At 35.8% G+C, this 22080-nt stretch overlaps 1 protein-coding gene across 12 annotated transcripts in view; it reads left to right on the top strand.

The window, feature by feature from the left end:
* ADGRB3 (adhesion G protein-coupled receptor B3) overlaps window positions 1-22080 on the top strand; it is a 445420-nt gene that overhangs the window by 394416 nt on the left and 28924 nt on the right. For 11 of the 12 annotated variants that reach the window (XM_063152986.1, XM_063152987.1, XM_063152982.1 and 8 more), the window contains 6 exons: window positions 8347-8497; window positions 9016-9085; window positions 13854-13920; window positions 16040-16125; window positions 19630-19728; window positions 20040-20211. In XM_063152986.1, the coding sequence (XP_063009056.1) occupies window positions 8347-8497; window positions 9016-9085; window positions 13854-13920; window positions 16040-16125; window positions 19630-19728; window positions 20040-20211 (645 nt within the window). The remainder of the gene's footprint in view (window positions 1-8346; window positions 8498-9015; window positions 9086-13853; window positions 13921-16039; window positions 16126-19629; window positions 19729-20039; window positions 20212-22080) is intronic. The other variant, XM_063152983.1, reaches the window with a different exon arrangement.

The raw sequence follows: 22080 nt of genomic DNA, 5'->3' as shown, positions 1-22080 counted from the left end.
TTTTAAATAAATTAAAGTTGGGACCTTTGGAACATGGGTTGCTCATCACACTAATTGACTAATGGCTCTTGTATTCTCCATTCTCCAAACAGATATAGCCATATAGCTAAAACAAACAAATATTTCTTATAACTCTACCCAAAGCAACCCAAAGAGAGATTTGAAAAGCTGAATATCTTTACCTAGTAAGCTGAAATGATTTTACAGCACATCATATGTTACAGAGAAACAGCTTTTTCTTCACTGTTAACATAGTTGTCTCATTATTCTCTTCAAATCTGCCAAGAGCATTTCTCTTCATTTAAGAGAGCACACTACACATTCCATATTTTAAAATTAAAGCAATATGGAATTTTCAGAGCCTAAAAACAGTTCCTGAGAAAGAACTGTCCTGAAAACCAAAGTGTAATACCATCAGTGAAGCATTTTTATTACTGATCCATAATCTATACATTAATTTGCATAGATCCCAAGTAAGTAGAAGTCTTTCTGACAGCCCAGTAGAAGCATTCTGACAGCCAGCATGCATTCTCTTTTCTCCTCTGAGTCACTAGTTCCCTGGTTGCAGAGACTTTTCAGGCCAAACTGTGCATGCATCCATATGAATCCAGTCCCTTCTGTTCACACTTCACCTCCAGTTCTGCTTCTCTATTGCTGTTACCCACAATGATATACGAGAACTTAATTTTTCAATCGTTTTCAGAGACCAGGTTGCTTTTTCTTGCCCATCAATTCAAAAAACAAATCTATATTTTATCCACAAATCTACATTATATCCTTCTTTAAATAATAATTCTTTGAGACTTTCTAATGCAAAACCTCACAAAGCTATTTTTATAGAGCAATTCTTCAAGATAGCATCAATATCAATTCAATTTTTTAATTCTAATTCCTCAATAGCTCAGTAATGAAGAAGTTGTTTCAAGAAAGCATACCAGTGACTTCCACTTTTTTACCTAAACTGAGCATCATCACTGGCAAGGGTCTTCTCTGGTACAGGGAAGCATCATTATTACAGCACTGTGATAGCAATTTGAGACTAATTAGACAGGAAGGAATTGGAAAAAAATTGTATAAATTTATTTTATGCTTTGGAGTTTTAAAGGGCTTCTTATTTTCTTTTATTCTGCCTGTAAACCTCTTGTTCTGAGCTTTACAAACTTCTAAACACACTTATTTGAGGTCACAGTTAAAATACTAAGTTTTTTTGTCCTGACAGAGCTGACGTTTACCTTGTTTAAAGTGTTTAACATAAAAGTCAACACAATACATTCATGATGTGAAGTAGGCCATATTCACTTACCAGAAAAAATGCTCATCCAATACTTTGTAAACATTTAAAGCACTTAAGATAAGAAGTGAGATCACAAGCTTCTGCTCATGCACATTTCATCCCTTATTCTATAGGTGTAACACCCATTATAAAACCCAGTTAAATTGATGGGAGTCTTTCCACTGACTGCGAACAAGTAGAGGATCCTATTCCTTCATTCCCTGCCTGCCCAGGAAAATACACATCTTCACAGCACAAAGGCAGAAGGAGAGGAGATTCTGTTGCCAGGTTTTGTAATCGAAGAAATTAAATTGCCTCTGAGTAACCTGTTCTGTGATACTGCTTGTGCAGAACTCATTTGCTTAAATATAACCTGGCAATAACAATCCAAACCAGGCAGAGGACTAAAATGAGTACGAGTGTAAGGAAATTGTGTGAGAATTGTCTTCCACCTGGCTTTCAATTTTCCGTAGGCATGTCACCAAGAAAGCAATTCTAAGTTAAACAATACAAGCCTGAGCTTTGTACTGACAATCTCCAGAGAATGCTGCAAACAACATGGAATGAATTTTACTGTCTTGGATATTAGTCATAGCTCAGCATAATATGAATTATCCAGCTGGATATCTTGTCTCTGTCCCTCCTAGTCACCAAAATGTGACACAAATATTTCTATAGCCCCAAGGCAAATTAGCACAAGAGAGCTTCCCTCCCTGAGACCTGAGCCCCCCAGGGCAGGAGGACATTGAGGGCAAGCTGACCATCAGGAAGGGTTCCTGGCCCAGGCTCTCCTTCTGTCTCTGTGTGGGCCTGGGCTGGGAGAACAATTTTTGGCCCAGGTCAAAACTATGCCAAGGAATTTACTAACAATTTATGCACATGCCAGTGCATAAAGGATACCTTTGCAGTCACTAGTGTAGACACTCTGCCACATGATAGACTGAGAAAGGTTTGCACATGCAGCTAGAAACTTTATTGAATTCTTTTTTACCCCAAAAGCCAGGAGACTGTCTCTTCATATCCAGTTGATAGAATTATTTTGTACTATATGTATTATAAGATCTGGAGAATAGTGGCTAGCAGAGGAATTATTTTGAATAAAACCCAGCAGTTCTCCATAGGCATAACTGATACTGCAGTACAACTATGCTGTAAAAAATTTAAATGCAGAGGTTGTTGATACGAGTAGTAGAGGTGACAGCTATCAAGGGAGAACTTTGAAGAAAAGTAACTCCAAAGGGCAGAAGTTAAAAAGAAAGCTCCATAGACTTAGTGGATCACATATAAACAGCATTTCTATTGAACTCTGCACCAGGGAAAAATAGGAAACATTCTGACTAGTAAGTGTGAAAAGAGATTGTAAATGCTTTACTCATAGAGGGGTGATTTTTTAGAAATATCTTCAAGGTAAATCTTGATAAAAGAGGAACAGGAACTGAATTTGTTAGTAAAATCTGAAGAAACTTTAGGAGAAAATAGTAAGAAGAATATAAAAAGTGCATGTGCAAAGCACAAATGCAGAGAAAAATTACAATTTGACATGTAAGTTTACTTCCAGATAGACTTATCCTGTTGCAGAAGGATCACTGTGGTTATGCTGTCAGATAAAAGGACAGATTACAGAAGAGAAGAAAAACCTTAAATTGAAGTAGCTGAACAAACTATATTGCACCCTAAGACTGGGCCCATGAAATGGTCCCAAAGTTTAGCAACTATTTTGATAATTTGCATGTGATAACAAAAAGAAAAGAAAAATAAAATTTCATCTTGAAAAAATTTGCTGTGAGATTGCCATGCTGTTGATAAAGATGGGAGCATAATTGTAAACAAAATTAAAGGAACTGCAGAAAGAGCTGGGTCATTTACAGCCATCTTGTATGCTATTTATCAGAACCTAGAAAGACATCTTGCTTGTTGTGGGTAAACAAAATGATTGAGTAGAAGGACAAAAAATTGAGTGTCCTTAGTTATCACTCATTATCTTTGTAAGGCAGATCACCTAATTGCTCAAAGATTACTGCTGCTGCATAGCAAAAACAGCTTGCTTTAAAAATCCAAGTAAAGGCTCCCATTCGTGTTGTCTTGTACTGCATATAGAATCCTTCTGTATAATAATTAACTGTATATCTCGTCACAGAAATTCAAGTAAATTAATAATTACTCTGGGCTATCATGTCAGATATCAGAACAAAATGTAGTGAAGTTAAACCACTTGAGTCTTCAACTGCTAAGGACACCAGAAATGACTTTTAGAAGATCCCTAAGTTTTCCTTTGTGTTAATTAAAATAAACACTTTCATAGATGTTGGTTGAAAACACAAATAACATTATTTCAGAACAATTATTTCTACTATATTGCTGTTTACAATATCAGTATATCTGATTTCCTGAGTTCTTTGCTAGAACGAGCGGTGTTAGCAGCACAGTCTGTCAAAAGAAAGGAACATGGGGTTTTTAAAGGGTATCTTCAAAGCTTTGTGATGTCAACAACATTAATGATCCTGGAAGAGAAACTGTAAAGACTTCAGCTATGTTTTCTCAGACATTTAAGGTCCTAAGAGTTTCAAATATGTTTACAACTGAAGAAACAGCCTCTTTAGCCATATTTTTTCTCATTGCAAACATGTCTCTCTTCCAGAAAACCACTCCTGAAAAGAAAGTTCTTACTTCTTTGTCCCACAGTCTCTGAAAGTCTATTTTAACACATCACTTTACTCTATAAATCAGTATTTATTCTATCATTCAATATTATCTGACCAATATACTGTATCCCTGTATTCTGGAAGTCTGCTACTCCTGAGACAAAGACACTGCATTAACCAAGTCAGTTTAAAAATACGTGATAATAAAAAAATAAAATTCGGAATAATAAGCGGTATCTTATTTTATGAATTTACATTTTTGATTTAAAAAGGGGAAAGATGCATTGTTTGAGAGTAGATGGCTTAAGAGTGACTAAAAGAAAATAGAATGTACAAATTTTGTTATAGAATTACTTTTCTGCTTTTTACTGTGTCCTTTGCATTATCTTTGGGGTTTTTGCTCTTTGTTTCATTTACTCATTATTCTGGTCTTTAGGTGCTCTTTGTGAACTCAGTGTATGATCAGAACATCATAAGAATAACACCCATTTAATTTATCTCCTTAGGCTTATCTCTGCAGAGAGAAGTCAAAGGCAAAATTCCAATCTCTAAGAAATTTTATTTTTTAAATGCTTTTCTATTTCTGCTTCATTGTAATCTACAATTTCTGCTTCATTAAATAATCTGAGTGAATTTTAGCCCTGTTCATTTTGCTGCCACCAATACAGATTTCATTTTTCATTTTCATCTTCAAATAGCTTTGATTTTTATACTGTTTATCAAAATCCAAAGAGAGTCAACAAGTTTGTTGAAGGGAAAACAACTGGTTTCAGGGCCAGAAAATAAATCAGGTGTTCTTACTTAACCCTCTTTGCCTTTGTGTGAAAAATCTAGCAGAAGACACTGCTATTAAAAAAAAAAAACCCAAACAAACACATATTTTTCTATTAAAAAAATACCATTGTTCTTTAAAAAAAATCCAAAAGACAGCAGCCAAATGCTCAAAGAATGTTCAGAAATTCTTATTTTGAGGTTGCATTTGTGACCTACTTTGCAGGTCATAAAAATTGATGTATTCTCAACTTCACTTGTAATTATTATATAAAAATATTAATGATTAGAAAATGTAGCTTTGAATTTCCTTGTTTTTTAGATTTCTCAGCTGTGCTTCAGTACACACATTTGAAGTAGGTGTCTTACAAGTATGAGAGAAGGAAATAATTTGATGCCTGATGTGTGTTCTTGCTTCATTAGTAAAAAGGGATGAATGGTCTTACTTAGGTATTCCAGGTAGCTTAACACCTGAGACTCAATTGAAGTTCATGAAACCATGCATTCTGAGGACAGAAAAGCTCCTTCCCCTCTCTTATAAGTAAATATGGGGAGCCAAGAACAAAAGCTATGGGAGGGAGGGGAGGTTAGAGTAAAAGTTTACTTAATTTCAGAAGCGTGAAGAAATAGTGAATAAATTAAATTTAAATTAATTTTGTTGCAGGTTGACAGGTCCTCAGCACAGGTAATTAATTCAGTGAGTTTCAATAAACTAGAATTAGAAGCAAATGAGAAACATCTCCTCCTAAAGTGATGGGGAAGATGTGTACCATTATCTCTTTGTGCGGGCAGGCTGACACACTGCAGCTTTCTGTGGTGCTGAGCCACAAGGTTTGAGTGATGCTGCTGCATGTGCAGGAAGGTGAGGGGAGGTGGTGGTCCCTGGCCAAGGGAGAAGAGGAGAGAGAGGAGCAATTGGCAGTAGTTCATAACTTGGTGAGAAAGAAAAATGCTAATGTACATTTCTAAAATCAGACATATTCAATGGCTCATTTAATAACAACCTTCAGTTAAAATGGATTTTTATTTCTATTTGGAAATTGACTTCCCAGATGCATTGCTTTTCCAGACAGAACAGCATTGTTTCCTTTTTTATTTATCAAAGGGGAAGGATAAGGGAGTACATAAAAGCCAGATTTCCAGTGGGGTGTAGGATGGCTGTGCTGAGCCCATGGCCGTGCCTGGGAGGGGGCAGTTTTGTGTGCCAGGACTGCTCCTCTTGCAGGGAGGGAAGCTGAGTTCTCTGCAAGCTCTGCCTGCACATGAACCTGCCATCACAACCCCACAGCGGTTGTTTGCGGATGTTTGCAGGCTGATTTGCATTTTTCTGATGGCATGTGATGCAAATACACTGTTGTATCAGTGGTACAGACTTACCATTGTTGCTCATTAAAGACCTGTCTGCTGCTCACAAGAATTAGATATAATCAGCAGTCATATATTGCAGCTAGAGCACAGATCACTTCTCATAAAACTTACTTCTGTCTTCTCATTTTCTGCTCAACATTATCATTAACATTTTCATCACAGCTCTTTCTTCCACAGTAGCCATGTCCACATTTGTCTCAGATTATTGTCATCTTCTCTTTTGTTCAAAATAGAGGATAAATTATTAATTAAATCCTACAGTGGGCACTCAAGTCAACCATAAGAGTTAGCAGTGTTTTCACCAAAAAAATCAGGATTATTTGTACTTACATTATTTATAAGGGAAATAGTATATTCACCTTTTCTTTTTTCAGGATGTGTTTTTACCTATGCAGTTCCTCCATAAAAGATTCTGTACTGTTCCTCAAAAGTAATTTTGTTGTCAAATTCTTGCTCTGACAGAACTCTAGCTTTTGCAAGAACATTGAGAGGAAAGCAAATTAAAATTGCATAATAGGAATTAATAACATATGAACGAGCTAGTTAAAGAGAGGACGTTTATGAATTTTCTATTGTATTTATTGTGTGTTTCAATGCAGAACTTTCATTTTAAATAAGTGGGGTTTGGGGTATTTTTTTTCATACACAGGAAACACTGCTATTAGTCAGACTTCAACTGGATAGATTTTATGAATCCATATACCCTAGGGAAATCTAAACATTAGAATTAATGGCAAAGCCTTGGATGGAATACGTACTGCCTTTTCAGGATCTGTTGTTTTTTTCCAGTTTACATTACTTGGTTTGTTTTTGGTTTCTGTTATTGACAACAGTTCTCTTGCATATCATTTACAGAACCCCTTTCCTCTAGATTTAAATAGATAATTTGGTACTGGGTTTGAAGACAAGGTGTTTGTCGCATCTGTAAATTCAAAGCAAGAGAGCATTACATTTTGACTCCTCAAGTGCATAAATTTTTGAAAGTTCAGATGTCAGCTAATGCTAATGTCAGCTGATATCAGCTATTTGTTTAAGATAACTGTTGGAATTACCCAGCACAACTGATTTCAAATAAGAATCTGGGAAAATTAACACCACAGAAAATACAACTCAAAACATATTGGGAAGTAATTGAGAACATAAAAAGAACTGAAAAGCATGGATGGTGTAATACATGGGTGTCATAAATGTCGTATCCTTCCTATCAGCCTTGAATCAGCAGTATGTGCAAGCACCTATATGTAAGTAGGAATGTGCATATTCTCTCCCTAAATAATTTGCTCAACTGGGATTTTAGTAAAAGCTCTTGACTAGCCTTAATACAAGGCTAAGCATAAGGTAGCTATAGATGTGCATGATGCATAAAGAAATAATCATAAAGTAATATCTTTCATTTTTTCCATGAATTTAACTCATTGATGTTGGGGGTGTGAACTGTTCTTCCTTTTAATCTTAACATAATGTTGACACTTTAATTTGTGCTAAGGATAAATTGTGCTAGTGATATTCTCAACATTACTGGTGTGGTCTTGGTTCTGGGGTACTATGCAGACTGCATTTTATAGCCTGCTGCTGGCATTTTAAGCAGCACATTGGAGCACACATCATTTATGCCAAGAAGCTCATTTACGCAGGCTACAATGTCAAGTTTAATTAAGGGCTACAGTGACAAAAGAAAGCCAATAGCATGTGCTCAAAATACTTTTCAGATGACAAATGACTGATATCCATAAAAACAATATCCAGGGCAATTGTTAGGGTTATGATACTTAAACTTGCCTAAAATATCTAAAGTTAATGTTCTATAAAATTTAAATTTGAAAAATAAAAAAATGAACTTTAAATTTTATAATTAGGGTCTTTCTTCATAGAGGTAAATAAAATGTAACTGGTAATTAGGAGCATTTATATCCCTGCATTTTCTCTGTTCAGCTCTATGTGATTTTATAATCAGTAATTTTGTAACTGGCTTACCAGAATGGCTTTTTGATGGTCCCTGGTCAAAGTAAATGTGTAGAGAAAAATCTGCTGGCATTACTTATTTTGTGTTTTTGTCCCTACTCAGAACACTCAGTGTTTAAGAAAACAAGTCAAAACCTCCTCTGCCTAATCCCCATCAACATTTCTCTCTCTTTCTCTTGCTCTTTGTGGCCACCACATCATAAAGGGAGAAAAGGGAGAGTTGATGCTAAGGATAAAGGTCAAGATGATAGAATGTGACAACTCTTTGAATTGAAAACAGAAATGACTGTCCCTAAGTATTCAGCATGAGCTTCTCTTTGCTCCCTGCAGGGCATCTGCACCACAACCACCGCATTTTTACACTTCTTCTTCTTAGCTTCATTCTGTTGGGTTTTGACAGAAGCGTGGCAGTCATATATGGCTGTTACTGGAAAAATTAGGACGCGACTCATAAGGAAGCGTTTCCTGTGCCTTGGATGGGGTAAGTCAGTAAAATTAATTTCCTAAGAATCATTGGAATGAAATATTTAATGCAGTGGCAATGTTAATAATATAATCATTTTCTTCAGTAAAAGTAAAAAATAGTAGACAGCATGTTTCTAAAAGGAAAACTAGCTTAGAAGCTTTTCCACTCTATGTCAAGCTTTAACAAAATTTTAGAAGATTTTCAGCAAGGTAGTGTAATATCAAGAAATCCAAATAAAACAAGAAAGAAACATTCTCTGAATATTCATGAAACCCCTTTCAAGCTAAGACCTGTCAAATGTATCAGTAATTTAGCTACATCAAAGCAGTACACCGTGGGCAGAAAACAGTGTCCTCCTCCCTGCCAGTGCTTTAGAAAAACAAACCCTACAACAGCAATGTGCTTCATTAAATAATTCATTCCCTGTAAAATGGCCCATTTCGCATTAGCTTGCCCTGTCATTTTTTGTCCAGGCAGAACAGCAATATTTTACTCAGCATCTGCTGATTATTATTGTTTTGGTTTTTTTTCAGGACTGCCAGCATTAGTGGTTGCAATATCAATAGGCTTTACCAAGACAAAAGGATATGGAACAGCTCACTAGTAAGTCAATCTGAAATGATAAACGATGTTTTTATTGACCAAGATTGTCATACCCATCAGGAACTGCATAGCACACTCTGCAGCTATCCATTCACACCTGGAATTGCCCTGAGAATCACTGAGTGATCCATATAAGAACAAAGAGAAAACAGCATGTCAGTCTTGGACTGAGCTCAGCAAAGCACCAGGAATCCCATATTTCATTTGAGATTTTGAAATAGCAAGCTTTTAAGAAGCACCGAGCATTGGGTCCACATAAACAGCTAACATTTTTATATAGATTTACAAAAGAGAATCTTAAGTGTTCTGGGTAACCTCTGCCAACCTTTAAACATATCCAAAACTGTACTGGTAAGAGCCTCTTTGGCAGTCAGGTTTCTGCACACCAAGCAGGTACCTCAGGTTTAATGCCCCTGAGCAGCTTGGAGCCAAAGCCCTTCAAACATCTCAAAGCAGTTCTCCCATCCATCCCCTCTCTTCTGGACACCCTGATCCAGCCCATTTCCTGGACTGGGCTGTATTTAGGAGACAGAAAAGAGGAAATGTGTGTGCTTCATTTACATTCAACTAATTGAGCACCAGTTTAGCCACCTGGCTGGTTCCAGTGTGTATTTAGCACCTTGGAAAACTGACTCCTCAGAGAGGCTGCCCTTCAATTTTCTGATGAAGAAGGAGCTGAGCCTTCGTCCTGCCAGTGGAGCACTCCAACCACCATTATGTATGCAAAGGTGTGCTTCCTTTGGTCAGCCTGTTTGGAGCTCTCCTCACGTTGCCTAAGAAATTGAGTATGCATCTGGACAGAAAGAGGAAATATGACTCTGTAGACTGGTAATGAGGGCATTCATCAGCAATGTGGATGAGTTAGGTCAAGTCTTCACTTCAATGAATATTTAATTATTCTCTTTAGCATCATCACTGAGATCAGGATTCCCCCTCCCTTCCCTGTATGTCTCATCATCTTGGCACTCCAGCTCTGGGTGGGTAAGAATACAAAACAAACCTCCTCCTGAGTTCTGGCTCCAACCACTAAGCTCCGTAGTTATAAACTGTGACAACGTGCATCTTGAGTTTTTCAATGAGGAATGTCTTATGTAACTGAAATGCTTAATTACACTTAGAGCTGGCAAGTGCAAACAGTGGTCTTAGTCCCCTTTTGAGTGTTATATTGAGAACCTACTCCTCTGAATTCTTTTTTCATCTTGCTGGCTTTTTTTATTATTTTTTTATTATGAACCTCAACTGGAAAACCATTTAGGCTGTGAGAATTGCAAATCACTAAATAAGGATGTCCAGACCCCCACTGGGGATGTAGCTCTGTCCTTTGCAGGATTAATCCTATTACATTTTCTCTACTGAAATCATTCATGTGTGAGTACTTGCTTTAGTTAACATTTCTTCCTGCTTCCTTCCTGGGCTGAATGCATTTTTAAAAGAGGATATTCTGAAATATTCAGACAAAGCAACAAATCATTCATTAAGAGCAACCTGGAAAGTAAAAAGGAGCAGGTCTCTGTACATGTAACAGCTCTTCTCCCAGGATCCAAATGCAGCTGGCATGGTACTATGGGAGAAAAGATCAAATGAAGGTGTACAAGGGACAAATAGAACCATAATTCAGCTCTCTCATCTTATTTGCAAATATATTTTCTTGGCATTTGACATCAGAGTTACATAAGGAAAACAGTGAAGTCAAGAAATGGAGATTCCTCCTCCATCACCAGCTGATGTGCTGTCCCACTCCAGAAGGCAGCAAAGAATTTTGTCTCATGACAGCTGTTGGGCAGTGTAAAAGTAGAGTTCCTGTCCTGCTCCTCCTACCATAACTAAAGCACTTGTGTAAGTTTTTTAATTGCTTACACTATATTTTGCCTAATTGGTTGCAGTCAGTTACACACATGCTGCTATCAGAAACACACCCTGTTGCAAACTATTCATGCCCTTCAAGATGCTCATTTTTAGAACATTAAAAGTGAAAATTAAGGAATTTATTCTGATTCCATAGCCCCACACATGAAGAGATTCATGGAAAAGGAGAAGGTTCAAGAATCTTTGCAGCACGTCTCATTTCGCTATGGTGTATGTATGATGAGAGTGCTCAAATTGTTCACACTGGAGCCATTTCTGTGATCATCAGTCTCTGATTTCTGTCTTTTTTTCTGAGTCCTAATTATTAGACAGTTATATTTATGTATTTTTTATACTCCATAAGAAAAATATTTCACCCAGACACTTGTAGGGATAGAGATACAGGGATAGAGATAGAGGCTGAAGAGATTTCCTAAAAATAATTTAAAAACCCACAGAGACAAGCTTGTAGATATTTCAGGTTATCTGGAAAAGAGTAGTGTGTCTGAAAGCTTAATAGCTTTTTCCAGCCTTTAATCTACTAAATATTGTTGCTATCTCTTTTCAGACACTCACAGCTAGGAAGGCATCACTACTAAAACTTACAGTTAATAAACCTGTGTGAACTGTTCATGTTAACATACAGTGGAGATAAATTCCAGGAATTTATTGTAGCAGCAAAAATTAAAATTCTGTCATAGTCATACTCTTGCCATGCTCTCTTAAAAGAAGGAACCAATCTCTTGGAGAGTATCAAATATCTCACAAGATGTACAGGACACAGGAGCAAGTGTACAGATGCTTCATCTCTCAGCAGAATTTTATGATCATGTAACATGGTCCCATAAAGCCACCAGTGGCTGCTCTTAACACTAATCAATTTATATGGCTTTCTGCTATGTGCACATCAGGGAGAAAGAAGAGAACATGAGAACAAAATAAAAACAACTATAAAACACAGGGGGGAAAACTATCAGAGCAAAGAAAGAGGAGAAGGAAAACTGGTAAAAAATCAACAGGAATTGCCTCGTGGTGTAGGAAGGCCCCTGAAAATCCATCTGCAGTCAGTCCTCAACAGAAGAAGATGGAGGAAAATTTAATTTCAGTCATCACCTAGGAAATGTTGAATATATTGCAATAATGATGTCACACACTGGTGAAAATCCAGACTGTTGAAAATTCAGATCGTGTAAAAATGAGGTTAAGTGAAAAAAAGGACAACCTCTACATTTTTTTCCAGCTCTGCCTCTAAGCGGAAATCACTTTTGAACAGCCATTTTACTTAATAACATGGAAAAGAGAGGGAAACATTTTTCCTTTATGTCTAAGTGTTTTGTGATAGAAACTTTTTTTTTTTTTTTTTTATTTAGGACCCTTTTTTCAACACAGGTAACTGAAGTTATTTTCAAACTACAATTCATCAACAACTGTTTTTATGAACTGCTGCTTCTGTCTCCCATTAACATGAAAATTTTAATTACAAGTCCTGATTACTCTAAGTGGTCATCTTCACTAAGTTTGAAAGTTCATACTGGTAAGGAAGTGCTCTATGAATGTGCACTTCCCCCTCTCAGAAGTCTGTGTTCCCAGACTGACAATAATAACCTAGCTTTTGAAAAAATAGTAGGAAAAACTGCAGAAAAATTTGAAAGCATTTTTTCTTTGACATTGCAAAAATAAATTGAACATTAGTGTTGTAGGTGGTTTTTGAAGTAGGATGTAAAATAGCTTGGCATGTACTACCTTTTTAACTGTGAAGCAGATAGGAACTATTTGCATCCTTTTATCATTCCAGAATTTAGCACACTGGTGCTGTTGCATTCATGTGACAGTTTTCACATGGCTTCATTGCAACGGGAAATGCTTTTGTTCCTTGCAGTGAGAATACCAGCCCTAAGAGACCATTAATAGTATGGTGTGTCTGCATTTATTTTACTTGGTTTTGGAAAGTACAAAAGCACTAATGGAAAATAAAGGAGATATGCATGATTCTGATGTGAATGTTTCTGGATATGACATCCAAGTAAATTATTTGAATGTATATGCTAGAGTTTCCTCATATGTAGGTGTGATCATGCATTCAAATAAACATGCTCTTCTTTGAATGTGTAATCACTGGAAAAATAGCACAGCTGCATTTACTTCAGTGTGTGTAGCTCCTGTTCTTTTGCAGATTTGAAAAGCTTTACATCATAGTATATCAAATATTTAGAATTTGATTCTGTAAGTGCTCTGTGTTTGGAAATCTGATGGTTTTTAGTGAAAACTCTGATGCAGAATGACAAACTCTTTGAGATTAGGAGGTCTCCAGAAAATACAGTTTTCAGATGCTTTAAAATATACATTTAAATTGTTTGCAAAATATTAGAAGGAATACAGAACAGATCATATATCATAAATGATTTTTCTCTAATGGACATATTATCTTTAAGGTGTAGTTCTAATAGCAATTATTAAATGACAGGATATGTAGAAACCTGGTTTTTTCTGAAGTTCCATATTACAGGTGCTTGACCATTTCACCACTTTTAAGTATAGAAATATCAGATATGGTAAACTAGAAATGTTTCTAGATGCCTATTTAGCAAGGCCTGTTCAGTTAACTTATCATACATGATTAGAGGAGATTCGATAAATTTTTGCAAACTCACTTTCTATTTTGGTTTTAAACATTTTGGCCATTTCAGTTTATATATAACTCATGTTAAAGATTTTGAAATGTTAACCACTGATAATGGAAATATCTTTCACTTCTGTCTTTCACTATCTCTACTTCTTCATATCAACAAAACAGTTCTTTTTTGTGTGTGCATATGAATCTCATACGTCAGAAAAATATGCTGCATTAATTATTAATGCTCTCTTGACAGTGTGTTACGCTTATTTTTAATTTGTGTTAGTTCTTCTCTAATGTTTTTTCCAGCTGCTGGCTGTCTCTGGAAGGAGGGCTGCTTTATGCTTTCGTTGGACCTGCAGCTGCTGTTGTCTTGGTAAACATTAATCTAATTCCCACTATCTTTGTATGAAATGATAGAAAGTGCTATGTCCATTATAAAGCTTAGATATACATCAGCTATGCATTTTGCTGTAAATACGGAGATCATTGCTGTCTGTTTAACATACCTTCAGTACTTTGAATGCATGATTCATTTGATTATATCACTTCTTTATACCAATTATCTCTCCATGTTTACACAGTAAGCTGTGAAAGAGTAATGTACTGATTAGTGGCACAGAAAACTTGTTACAGGCATCACTGAGTTATTATCAGCAGCATCTACGCAATTGTCACTGCCTTGTGAAAGTCAGTGACAGTCTTGATAGAGTGCTGCTTGGCAGTGGATTGCTGTGCCAGCAAAAGCAACAGAAGGAGTGGAACCTGCCAGCAAGTTCCCCATGGCTACTGTTTTTGAAGGCAAAGAAAAAATTTTCATAGCTGGGAAATGTACTCCTCTGTGTATTGATCTTCCACATCTCTGGACATGCATTCAGGTGTAGGATTCATTTCTGCCTAATTGCAGCTATCTGCAATGTAGATTTCTGCATCTAAGTCAGTTATCTCAGCCATATTTCATTGTCAGTGAAGAAAAATACATACTTTTAGAGATCAAATCATCAGAAGTATTTCAGCTGTCTACTTCAGGGTAAGATGAATTACATCCTACCTGTGCCATTGGCTATCAGACATCTGCTCTGCAGTCTGTATGGAGTTTTTACAACAATTTATTTAGCATTTTTCCCTTACAGATTTTGAATCTCATCCTCTTCCCTCTCCAGAAATTTTATACTGTGATAACTCTATCAGCACTGGTTATTTCTGATTTTCTCTTGTAAAAGAGAATCAGTCTTATTAGTCACCAAAGATAAAGCTATTCATCTACGTGAATTTTCCTGAAATGGATGTTTACTACTCCCATGGAGTTTGTCTCATCATTGCCTGGAGTCAAGCCAGGATCCTTTTGTACAACTCACAGTCCCTGTCATGGTAGAGGAGCCAAGGATGTTTACAAAAAGCCAGTTATAATTTTCACATGGAAGTAACTGTATGTTCTCTGTTTAATTGGCAAGTCTTTGTTCGGAGATGTTGGAAGTTCACAGTCGCAGTTTGCCCTACCATTAGCTGGTAGCTGTGCAAAGGAGCTGTTCCATGCAGCCACTTAAGCCCAAGTGTTTGAAGCCAAAGAATTATATAACACCAGCTGAAAAATGTTAATGCTGAAAATAAAGTTGAAAAAGAATTGGCAGGGCAGACTAGCAACAATTAGGTATTTTGGCACAGGTTTTGAAAAACCAGTTTGACAGGAAGAAAGGATTTTCCTTCTTTAATAAATTTTAAAAAAGGAACATTAATAGATTCAAAAATTGGTATTACCTATTTGTAGGGCCATGCAGAGACAGGTTAATAGAGTTCAGTTCAATAATACAAATGGATAATAACAGTCATTAAGTTGTCCATTAAATGCCATTAATATGTCCATGAAGTGCCAAAGTCCGACAGCTGAAGCATTTAAGTCTTTTTTAGGTTAGATCTTCAATCCATGTTTGTGATCATAACACCATTTACTTTAGTGGGGCTAAAAAGACATCCCAGGAATTTATCTGGTCCACAAAAATAGTAAATTGCAGCCAAACTGGCATTTTGGTGAATGACATAGACAGTGATTTAGGTGCAGGAAGATATGGAAAACCACAGGCAGGTTCTGCATAAGTGGGAATACCCACATGGACCATAAATGTTTAAAAAGGAACTATGCTGTTCCCTGTGCAGGGAACTCAAAGTGCAGTAGTTTTCCTGGAATAGGATATATATTGGTGCAATTAAAACTGATAAAACATTAAAGTTATATTACTCAAGCTTCTGGCCATCAGACATGTACACATATACAGTTTGATACCAAGCATAATTCAAGGTCCCAAAACGAGCCTGTTGCAGTGTGTGTGATTATGTCACCTTTTTGTCACAACCTTTTGATGTGTTCAGGGACATTGCTAAAGGAATGCTCAGAAATGTAAGAGGAGGCATTTTGCTGGCCTGTAATACAATAGAGCCAGGATACAATATTTTATTTTAGGCACTGAAAGATCAACTGTTTGTTTTCTGTTTGACAGGTCAACATGGTGATTGGCATTTTGGTATTTAATAAACTTGTTTCCAGAGATGGAATCCTAGATAAAAAACTCAAACACAGAGCGGGGTAAGCAACAGCTGGGTTATTTTAAAGCATATTAAAATTTTATGACCAGTTTTCAATTACAGATATTCAACACAAATTCTTTTGATTGTGCTATGAACTTTTATATCAGTGTAACAGTGTTTCTAACAGGTTCCAATAATCTCAAAAGCTGCTGTTGCATTATCCTGAGGGAATGCAACTCAAAAAGCTAAACAAAACAAAACACAGGTACAACAGTATTAAGTTAATAAGAATGAGGATTTACAAATCTGAGCAGAGGTTTCACAAGATGGTTACATTTGTAAAGCTGTCGTAGTTAGGATAACAGTTTTGTGAACTGTGTGTACTGAAGGAACTGATTACTTTTGTCTAGCTGTCAAATTTAATTACTATGGCAATAAATGTTATTCATTTGTTTTAATAGTTATAAAATGTATTTTACAGCAATATACCTCTTACATAGGTCAATGTTATTCTGCCATTTTGACTACATTAAGAATTTGCCTTTGTTGTTGCATCTACATAACATCTACATAACATCTACATAGGTGTATTTTCTAAATTAGTGTAAAAGAACATCATAGTAAAAAGTTCACATAGTTAGAGTTAAAAAAGAAAAAAAAAGATAAATGTGTCTTATTGATTACTTACTTGTATTTACACAAAAATTCTTTATTATCAAGAGAAGAAAAGATTATGACAGTGGTGGTATCAGAAACTGTTCTAGAGTGGGTGACAATGAAGTACTGCAGCAGCAAACCTATATTCATTGCATATTGGAGAAAAATATTTCACAACTGCATCATCACCTTCCCAATGCTTATGAAAGTGTATTTAAACTCTGAATAATGATTTTTTACAGTTGTATTTTCTAGTATTGTGTTTTGGGCCTGGTTGTAGTTTAACTCCATCAATATCTGAGTTTTTAACAATGATAAATGATGGTATTTTCATTTTTATGTATATTACTGCTATGGGCAAAGCTGTTGCAGATTCACTTTTACTTATTTTAAAATTACATTATTACATGTAACTAACAGTAGCATTCGTAATAAGTTTGATGAGAACACTTATAATAAATACTTTAGCTGGTGTCATTTGCATTTCATGTTAATGCAATCAAGTATTTCTGGTTATCAGTTCTTCCACCATCATTTTGACAAACATGTACCAAACCCTGTATTTTTATTTCTTCTGTTTTCACCTGTTTTCATTAGAAAGTAATAATTTCATAACCTTACTTTTGTCTACATTGCTCCATCAGCATTCTGAACTCTGTAATAACACTAGTGAAATCTAGATTATTATAAAACTACCCAAATTATTTCAAAAGTAGCAATGACTTAGTAATCACCAATTCAAATTCACATATGCTCTTATTTCAGTGATATATGGAGCTGGAACAGCCACAGGTTGGGCTTTGTAAGTTTTGTAGGGATATTCAAACTTAGATTTAAGTGCTTTTGGTTTGTTTTTTTTTTCCTCAAGCTACTCAGTTGTAGGCTATAGAAATCTATTTGCTTATACTTTATTTTCTTGATGAAACAAATAGCTTTTTTTTGAATTGTGCAAATTAGTAAAGAAATATTTTATTTTAAAATAAACTATCTTTAAAATAAATGGATAAAGAATCATAGATTGTTCTATTAGAAATAACCCAGCTATTTTGGGAAAGGATGTAGATACCCTGATGAGAAACAATCTTAATTTGTGTGATATTATGAGATGGTGGCTTAGCAACAGCATTCCTTGATACTACTTGGCAGATGACATCTCTTGAGTCATTCTTTAGGGCATAAAAACTGGTTCATCATTTAATCCCCTCTAGAAAAGTGATTGTCACTCATTCCTCAAGTATCTTTTGCCAGCCATTCTCAGGAAGGCAACTTCATTCTTCCTGGCAAACACTGAACTTATATTTGTCAGAAGTTTAGTCAAAAGTTCAGTCCTAGGATTTAAAACAAGTGAATGGGGCAAAATATACTAACTCCAAATACTTATATCACCTTAATAAGCATATGGAGAATCAACAATTGGAAGAAAATATGTTGATGGATCTCAATCACAACCTCAATCCTTTTCCTGCTAAAAGACGAAGCATATACAAATACCCAGGCTGAACATTTACATTTGGTTTATACACACATTAAGTTCCATTATTATTTTCAAGATCCAGAGCAGTTTTGTAGAGGTAAAGAGAATAATCCAGTCTAATAATGCGGAAGCACTGCAAGGCAAAGACAGAAAGTACTTTCACAAGCTTAGTTCATACTTACCCAAGGCATTTTTCTAGTTCATTCTTTAATCTATATTTTTAATTGATACCAACTGATGTGGATTCACTGAGTTATTTTCTCACCCCAAAATCATCTTATAAAAGGTCTTGGTTCTTACTGTTTTCTTACAGAAGAAACTGCCTTTTTATGTGAAATATACTTTGCAATTTTAGTAGAAAATCTTCATTTAGTTTTTCAAAGTGGAAAATACTGGAGTTCAATGTTGTTTTGGACAGTATGTTAAAAGTCTTGTGAGTGCTGGATTTGGCAACAGCAAAGAGTTCAGTTGGTTGAAATATCTGGGAAAAAAAACCCCCAAAATATTACTTATCTTCACCATGCTGACCACTTTCCAGCTGGAAATAAGTAAAACATCCTTCCTGTCAGCTATGTCACATCTTATTCAGCTGTGGTTACTCCCATTTCTGATAGCAGAAAGAGAAGGAATAGGAAAAATATTTATTAAGTTGATTTGAGAAGCTGATTGCATGCTGTATGGAAAACTTAAATTCCAGGTTTTGTCCTTTAACTCTTCTGACAGGTGCAGAGGTACAATTGTCGATACAAAATGCTTTGAGTTTAATGCTTGTGTACTGTGTTGTATTAAAAGGCAAAACAGGTCACCCTTTTTTGGTACCAACTGATACTTATTTCATCAGATTCCATATGTTTCAAGCCCTGTATTCAGACCTTCACATGACATGAATAAATCTATTCCAGATATTAATGGGCCATGCAGGTCACTAATAAAAATCTGTCTATACAGTATGGACATACTGATTTGAAGCTTGAATAAATTTTGCAGGTTTCTTTCCCTATTAATGTTCTGTAATGGTCCATAGTTCACACTTCTCTTTTAAGTGACCTGTGCTCTTTCTCAAGCATGTTTGGATGCAACAGTTTTTCATCAGGTCTGAATAGAGGGATTTCACTTTTTGTGTCTATATTAGCACGTGCTTATGTTTACTTCAGTGTACTGAGCAGTTTTTGATCACATTTGGGGCCTTTTTTAGATTAAGTGGAAGAAATAGAGTTTGCATGTAATTAAGCCCCATAACATTAACATGTGAAGCTAACAGTAATGTAAAGTACGAAATACAGTTTTGCAACAATATAGAGCATTCATATTGAATAAGTCTACTTACTTTTTCTGCATGACGTCATATTTAAAAGCTAAATTTCAGTAGCAACGTTTTTTGGTGACAATTCAATATTTTGTTCTTTTTGTGGGTGTTCTGTTTGTTTGCAGTCAGATGAGTGAGCCTCATAGCGGTTTGACGCTCAAATGTGCCAAGTGTGGAGTAGTTTCAACAACAGCTTTGTCAGCCACCACCGCCAGTAATGCCATGTTAGTCCTGATCATTTACATCTTCTTGTTACAAATCTTATACGGTGCATGTGAGACAATAGTTTGATTATGACAACTGTGTTTGCTAACACTGAATAAAGTGCTAAGCACACTTAAATACTTTTTTAAAAATTGCAAATGAGTTTATTAAATGAATACAGGATATTCTTTAGAATGTAAAGTACAACTGTTACATTCTTGTCTATGATTTTCAAGTTAAATTGATAAAGTGACATCCTCAAATACGTTTTATTTAATGGTGAGCTTTTAATATTTTTTTTCAATATGCTGCTTTCTCTTTTTTTTAATAGGGCATCCCTTTGGAGCTCCTGTGTGGTGTTGCCACTTCTAGCACTGACTTGGATGTCTGCAGTTCTGGCCATGACAGACAAAAGATCAATATTATTTCAGATACTTTTTGCAGTATTTGATTCATTACAAGGCTTTGTTATTGTCATGGTCCATTGTATTCTCCGAAGGGAGGTGAGAAATGGCTTCCCAGTTTTCCAAAGGGCTGTGCTCCTGTTAATCTCTCAACTGCTCTTTAATGTTATATACAGCTTGCTCTGCAGAAATATATTTCATAGAAAGAGAAAAATAATTTATGGTGACATGTATAGGAACAAGTGAAATAAAGAAAGAACTAAAGGAGAAGAGAGGGGAGAGATAAGTTAATTCCAAGTGCAAAATATCAGTATAAAACTTTACCAACTTAATTCAAGGTGTCTTTTAATCAGTCCCAGGTACAGTTGATTTCTAAGTGTTAGTCTTTCCCAACGAGTACAGGAAAAGATGAACATGAATGCCCTTCTGAAGTCCTATCAAAAGCTATAGATTTTTCACTCTCTAAACCAGGACCAAACACAACATTTTTTCAGCTTATACTGTCCCTGAAAGAGGGCACAAGGAGATGATGTGTTATGTTGGTGAAGATCTACCCTTTCAGATCTACAAACTCAGGTACATACTAAAGTAATGGAGACAGCGAGGATGAAGACAGATGAGTGCTGTGAGAACAGCAAGGACTAGCAGTACCCTGGCCTGCCCTTCACAGCTCAGTGCCACCTGCCACAGGATTCATCACCACTGAAATCTGATGGCAAAGCTCCTACACAGGTGCTCTTTAATCTGGCTCTAGTGACAGCTTCTCTAACCTGCCTAACCTGCTAACTAACCCCACATTTTATTGGGATGGGTTTGAGAGCCATGGCATAAAGCTTTGTTAGCAGGTCTGTGGTAATGGGGCTCTCCATCAAAAATGAGCAGGTGGAGCTGGACTGGAGAGTAGTTCCTGGTCCATGGGTATACCTATGTGCTATTCGTTTATCAGCTTCAGGGTATTTACCACACTTGTAAACCAGATTATAATGTCCAGCATATTTCCCTGGGATGGGCAAGAGTTATTTGAAAACCTCAGGACTAAAACATAACTAAGGAAGATGTTTCAAGACAGGTTTGTTCTCAATGCTGAGTGAGGAATCTCACAAAGGGGTGTCCCTTTTCACCACTGACACCCTTTAAACACTGAATTTCAGTATATTAATGAAAAATAATTATGAGTGACGTAATTTATTCAATTCTTTCAGCATTGTGCCACTTTGCATGAGATTTATATCACTGTCCTTCACAGTATGCATATGTGATTATCTTATCAAATAATGAAGTTTTCAATGTTTAAAGAAAAAAATCAGTGTCTTGCAAAAATTAGCACCTTACATTGTGCTGAATCTTTCTCACTTTAATCACTCTGTTAAGAGTGATGAAATTTTGTATTTTTTGGTTTATCAGCTCTCATATTGGGAGGGGCTTGCCTCATTTAATACCTTTTCTTTTTTTCTTCCTTTGACTTTTGTTTAGGATAAAAATATTTGTAGAATAAGAGATAATACTCAAGAAAAATCTATTTTATGTAGAACTGCCTTGCAATCCCCTTATTTTCTTCAGTAATTTCTTTTCCAATATGATTTGCATCTAAGAGGGTAGTCTCATTTGTAAATCTGAAAGCACTCATTTCAAATATTCTTTTGGTATAATGGTAAGACACTGCATCTATTTTTAGTAGAAGAGAGTGGTTTCATACTGGTTTTTCTCTCTCTGAAATTTTTATATCCACTGGGATTTATTAATTAGCCTAGAAAGGACATACAATGTCCCAATGACTGTCCTATGGAATAATTTTTATTTTAAAATATATACTTTTTGCTCAAGGTTGCATGTGAAAAATTCAAAACTAAGGCATTATGAACAACATTATCTTTCACAGTCATAGAATATTGTCAGTAAGAAGAGATCCATAAGGATCATTGAGTCTCTGCTCCTCACTAGACTACCTAAAACTAAACTATATGTCTA

The sequence above is a fragment of the Melospiza melodia genome, chromosome 3 (genome assembly GCF_035770615.1).
Source record: "Melospiza melodia melodia isolate bMelMel2 chromosome 3, bMelMel2.pri, whole genome shotgun sequence".
Taxonomy (NCBI): domain Eukaryota; kingdom Metazoa; phylum Chordata; class Aves; order Passeriformes; family Passerellidae; genus Melospiza; species Melospiza melodia.
This window is presented reverse-complemented; position numbering and strand designations above follow the sequence as displayed.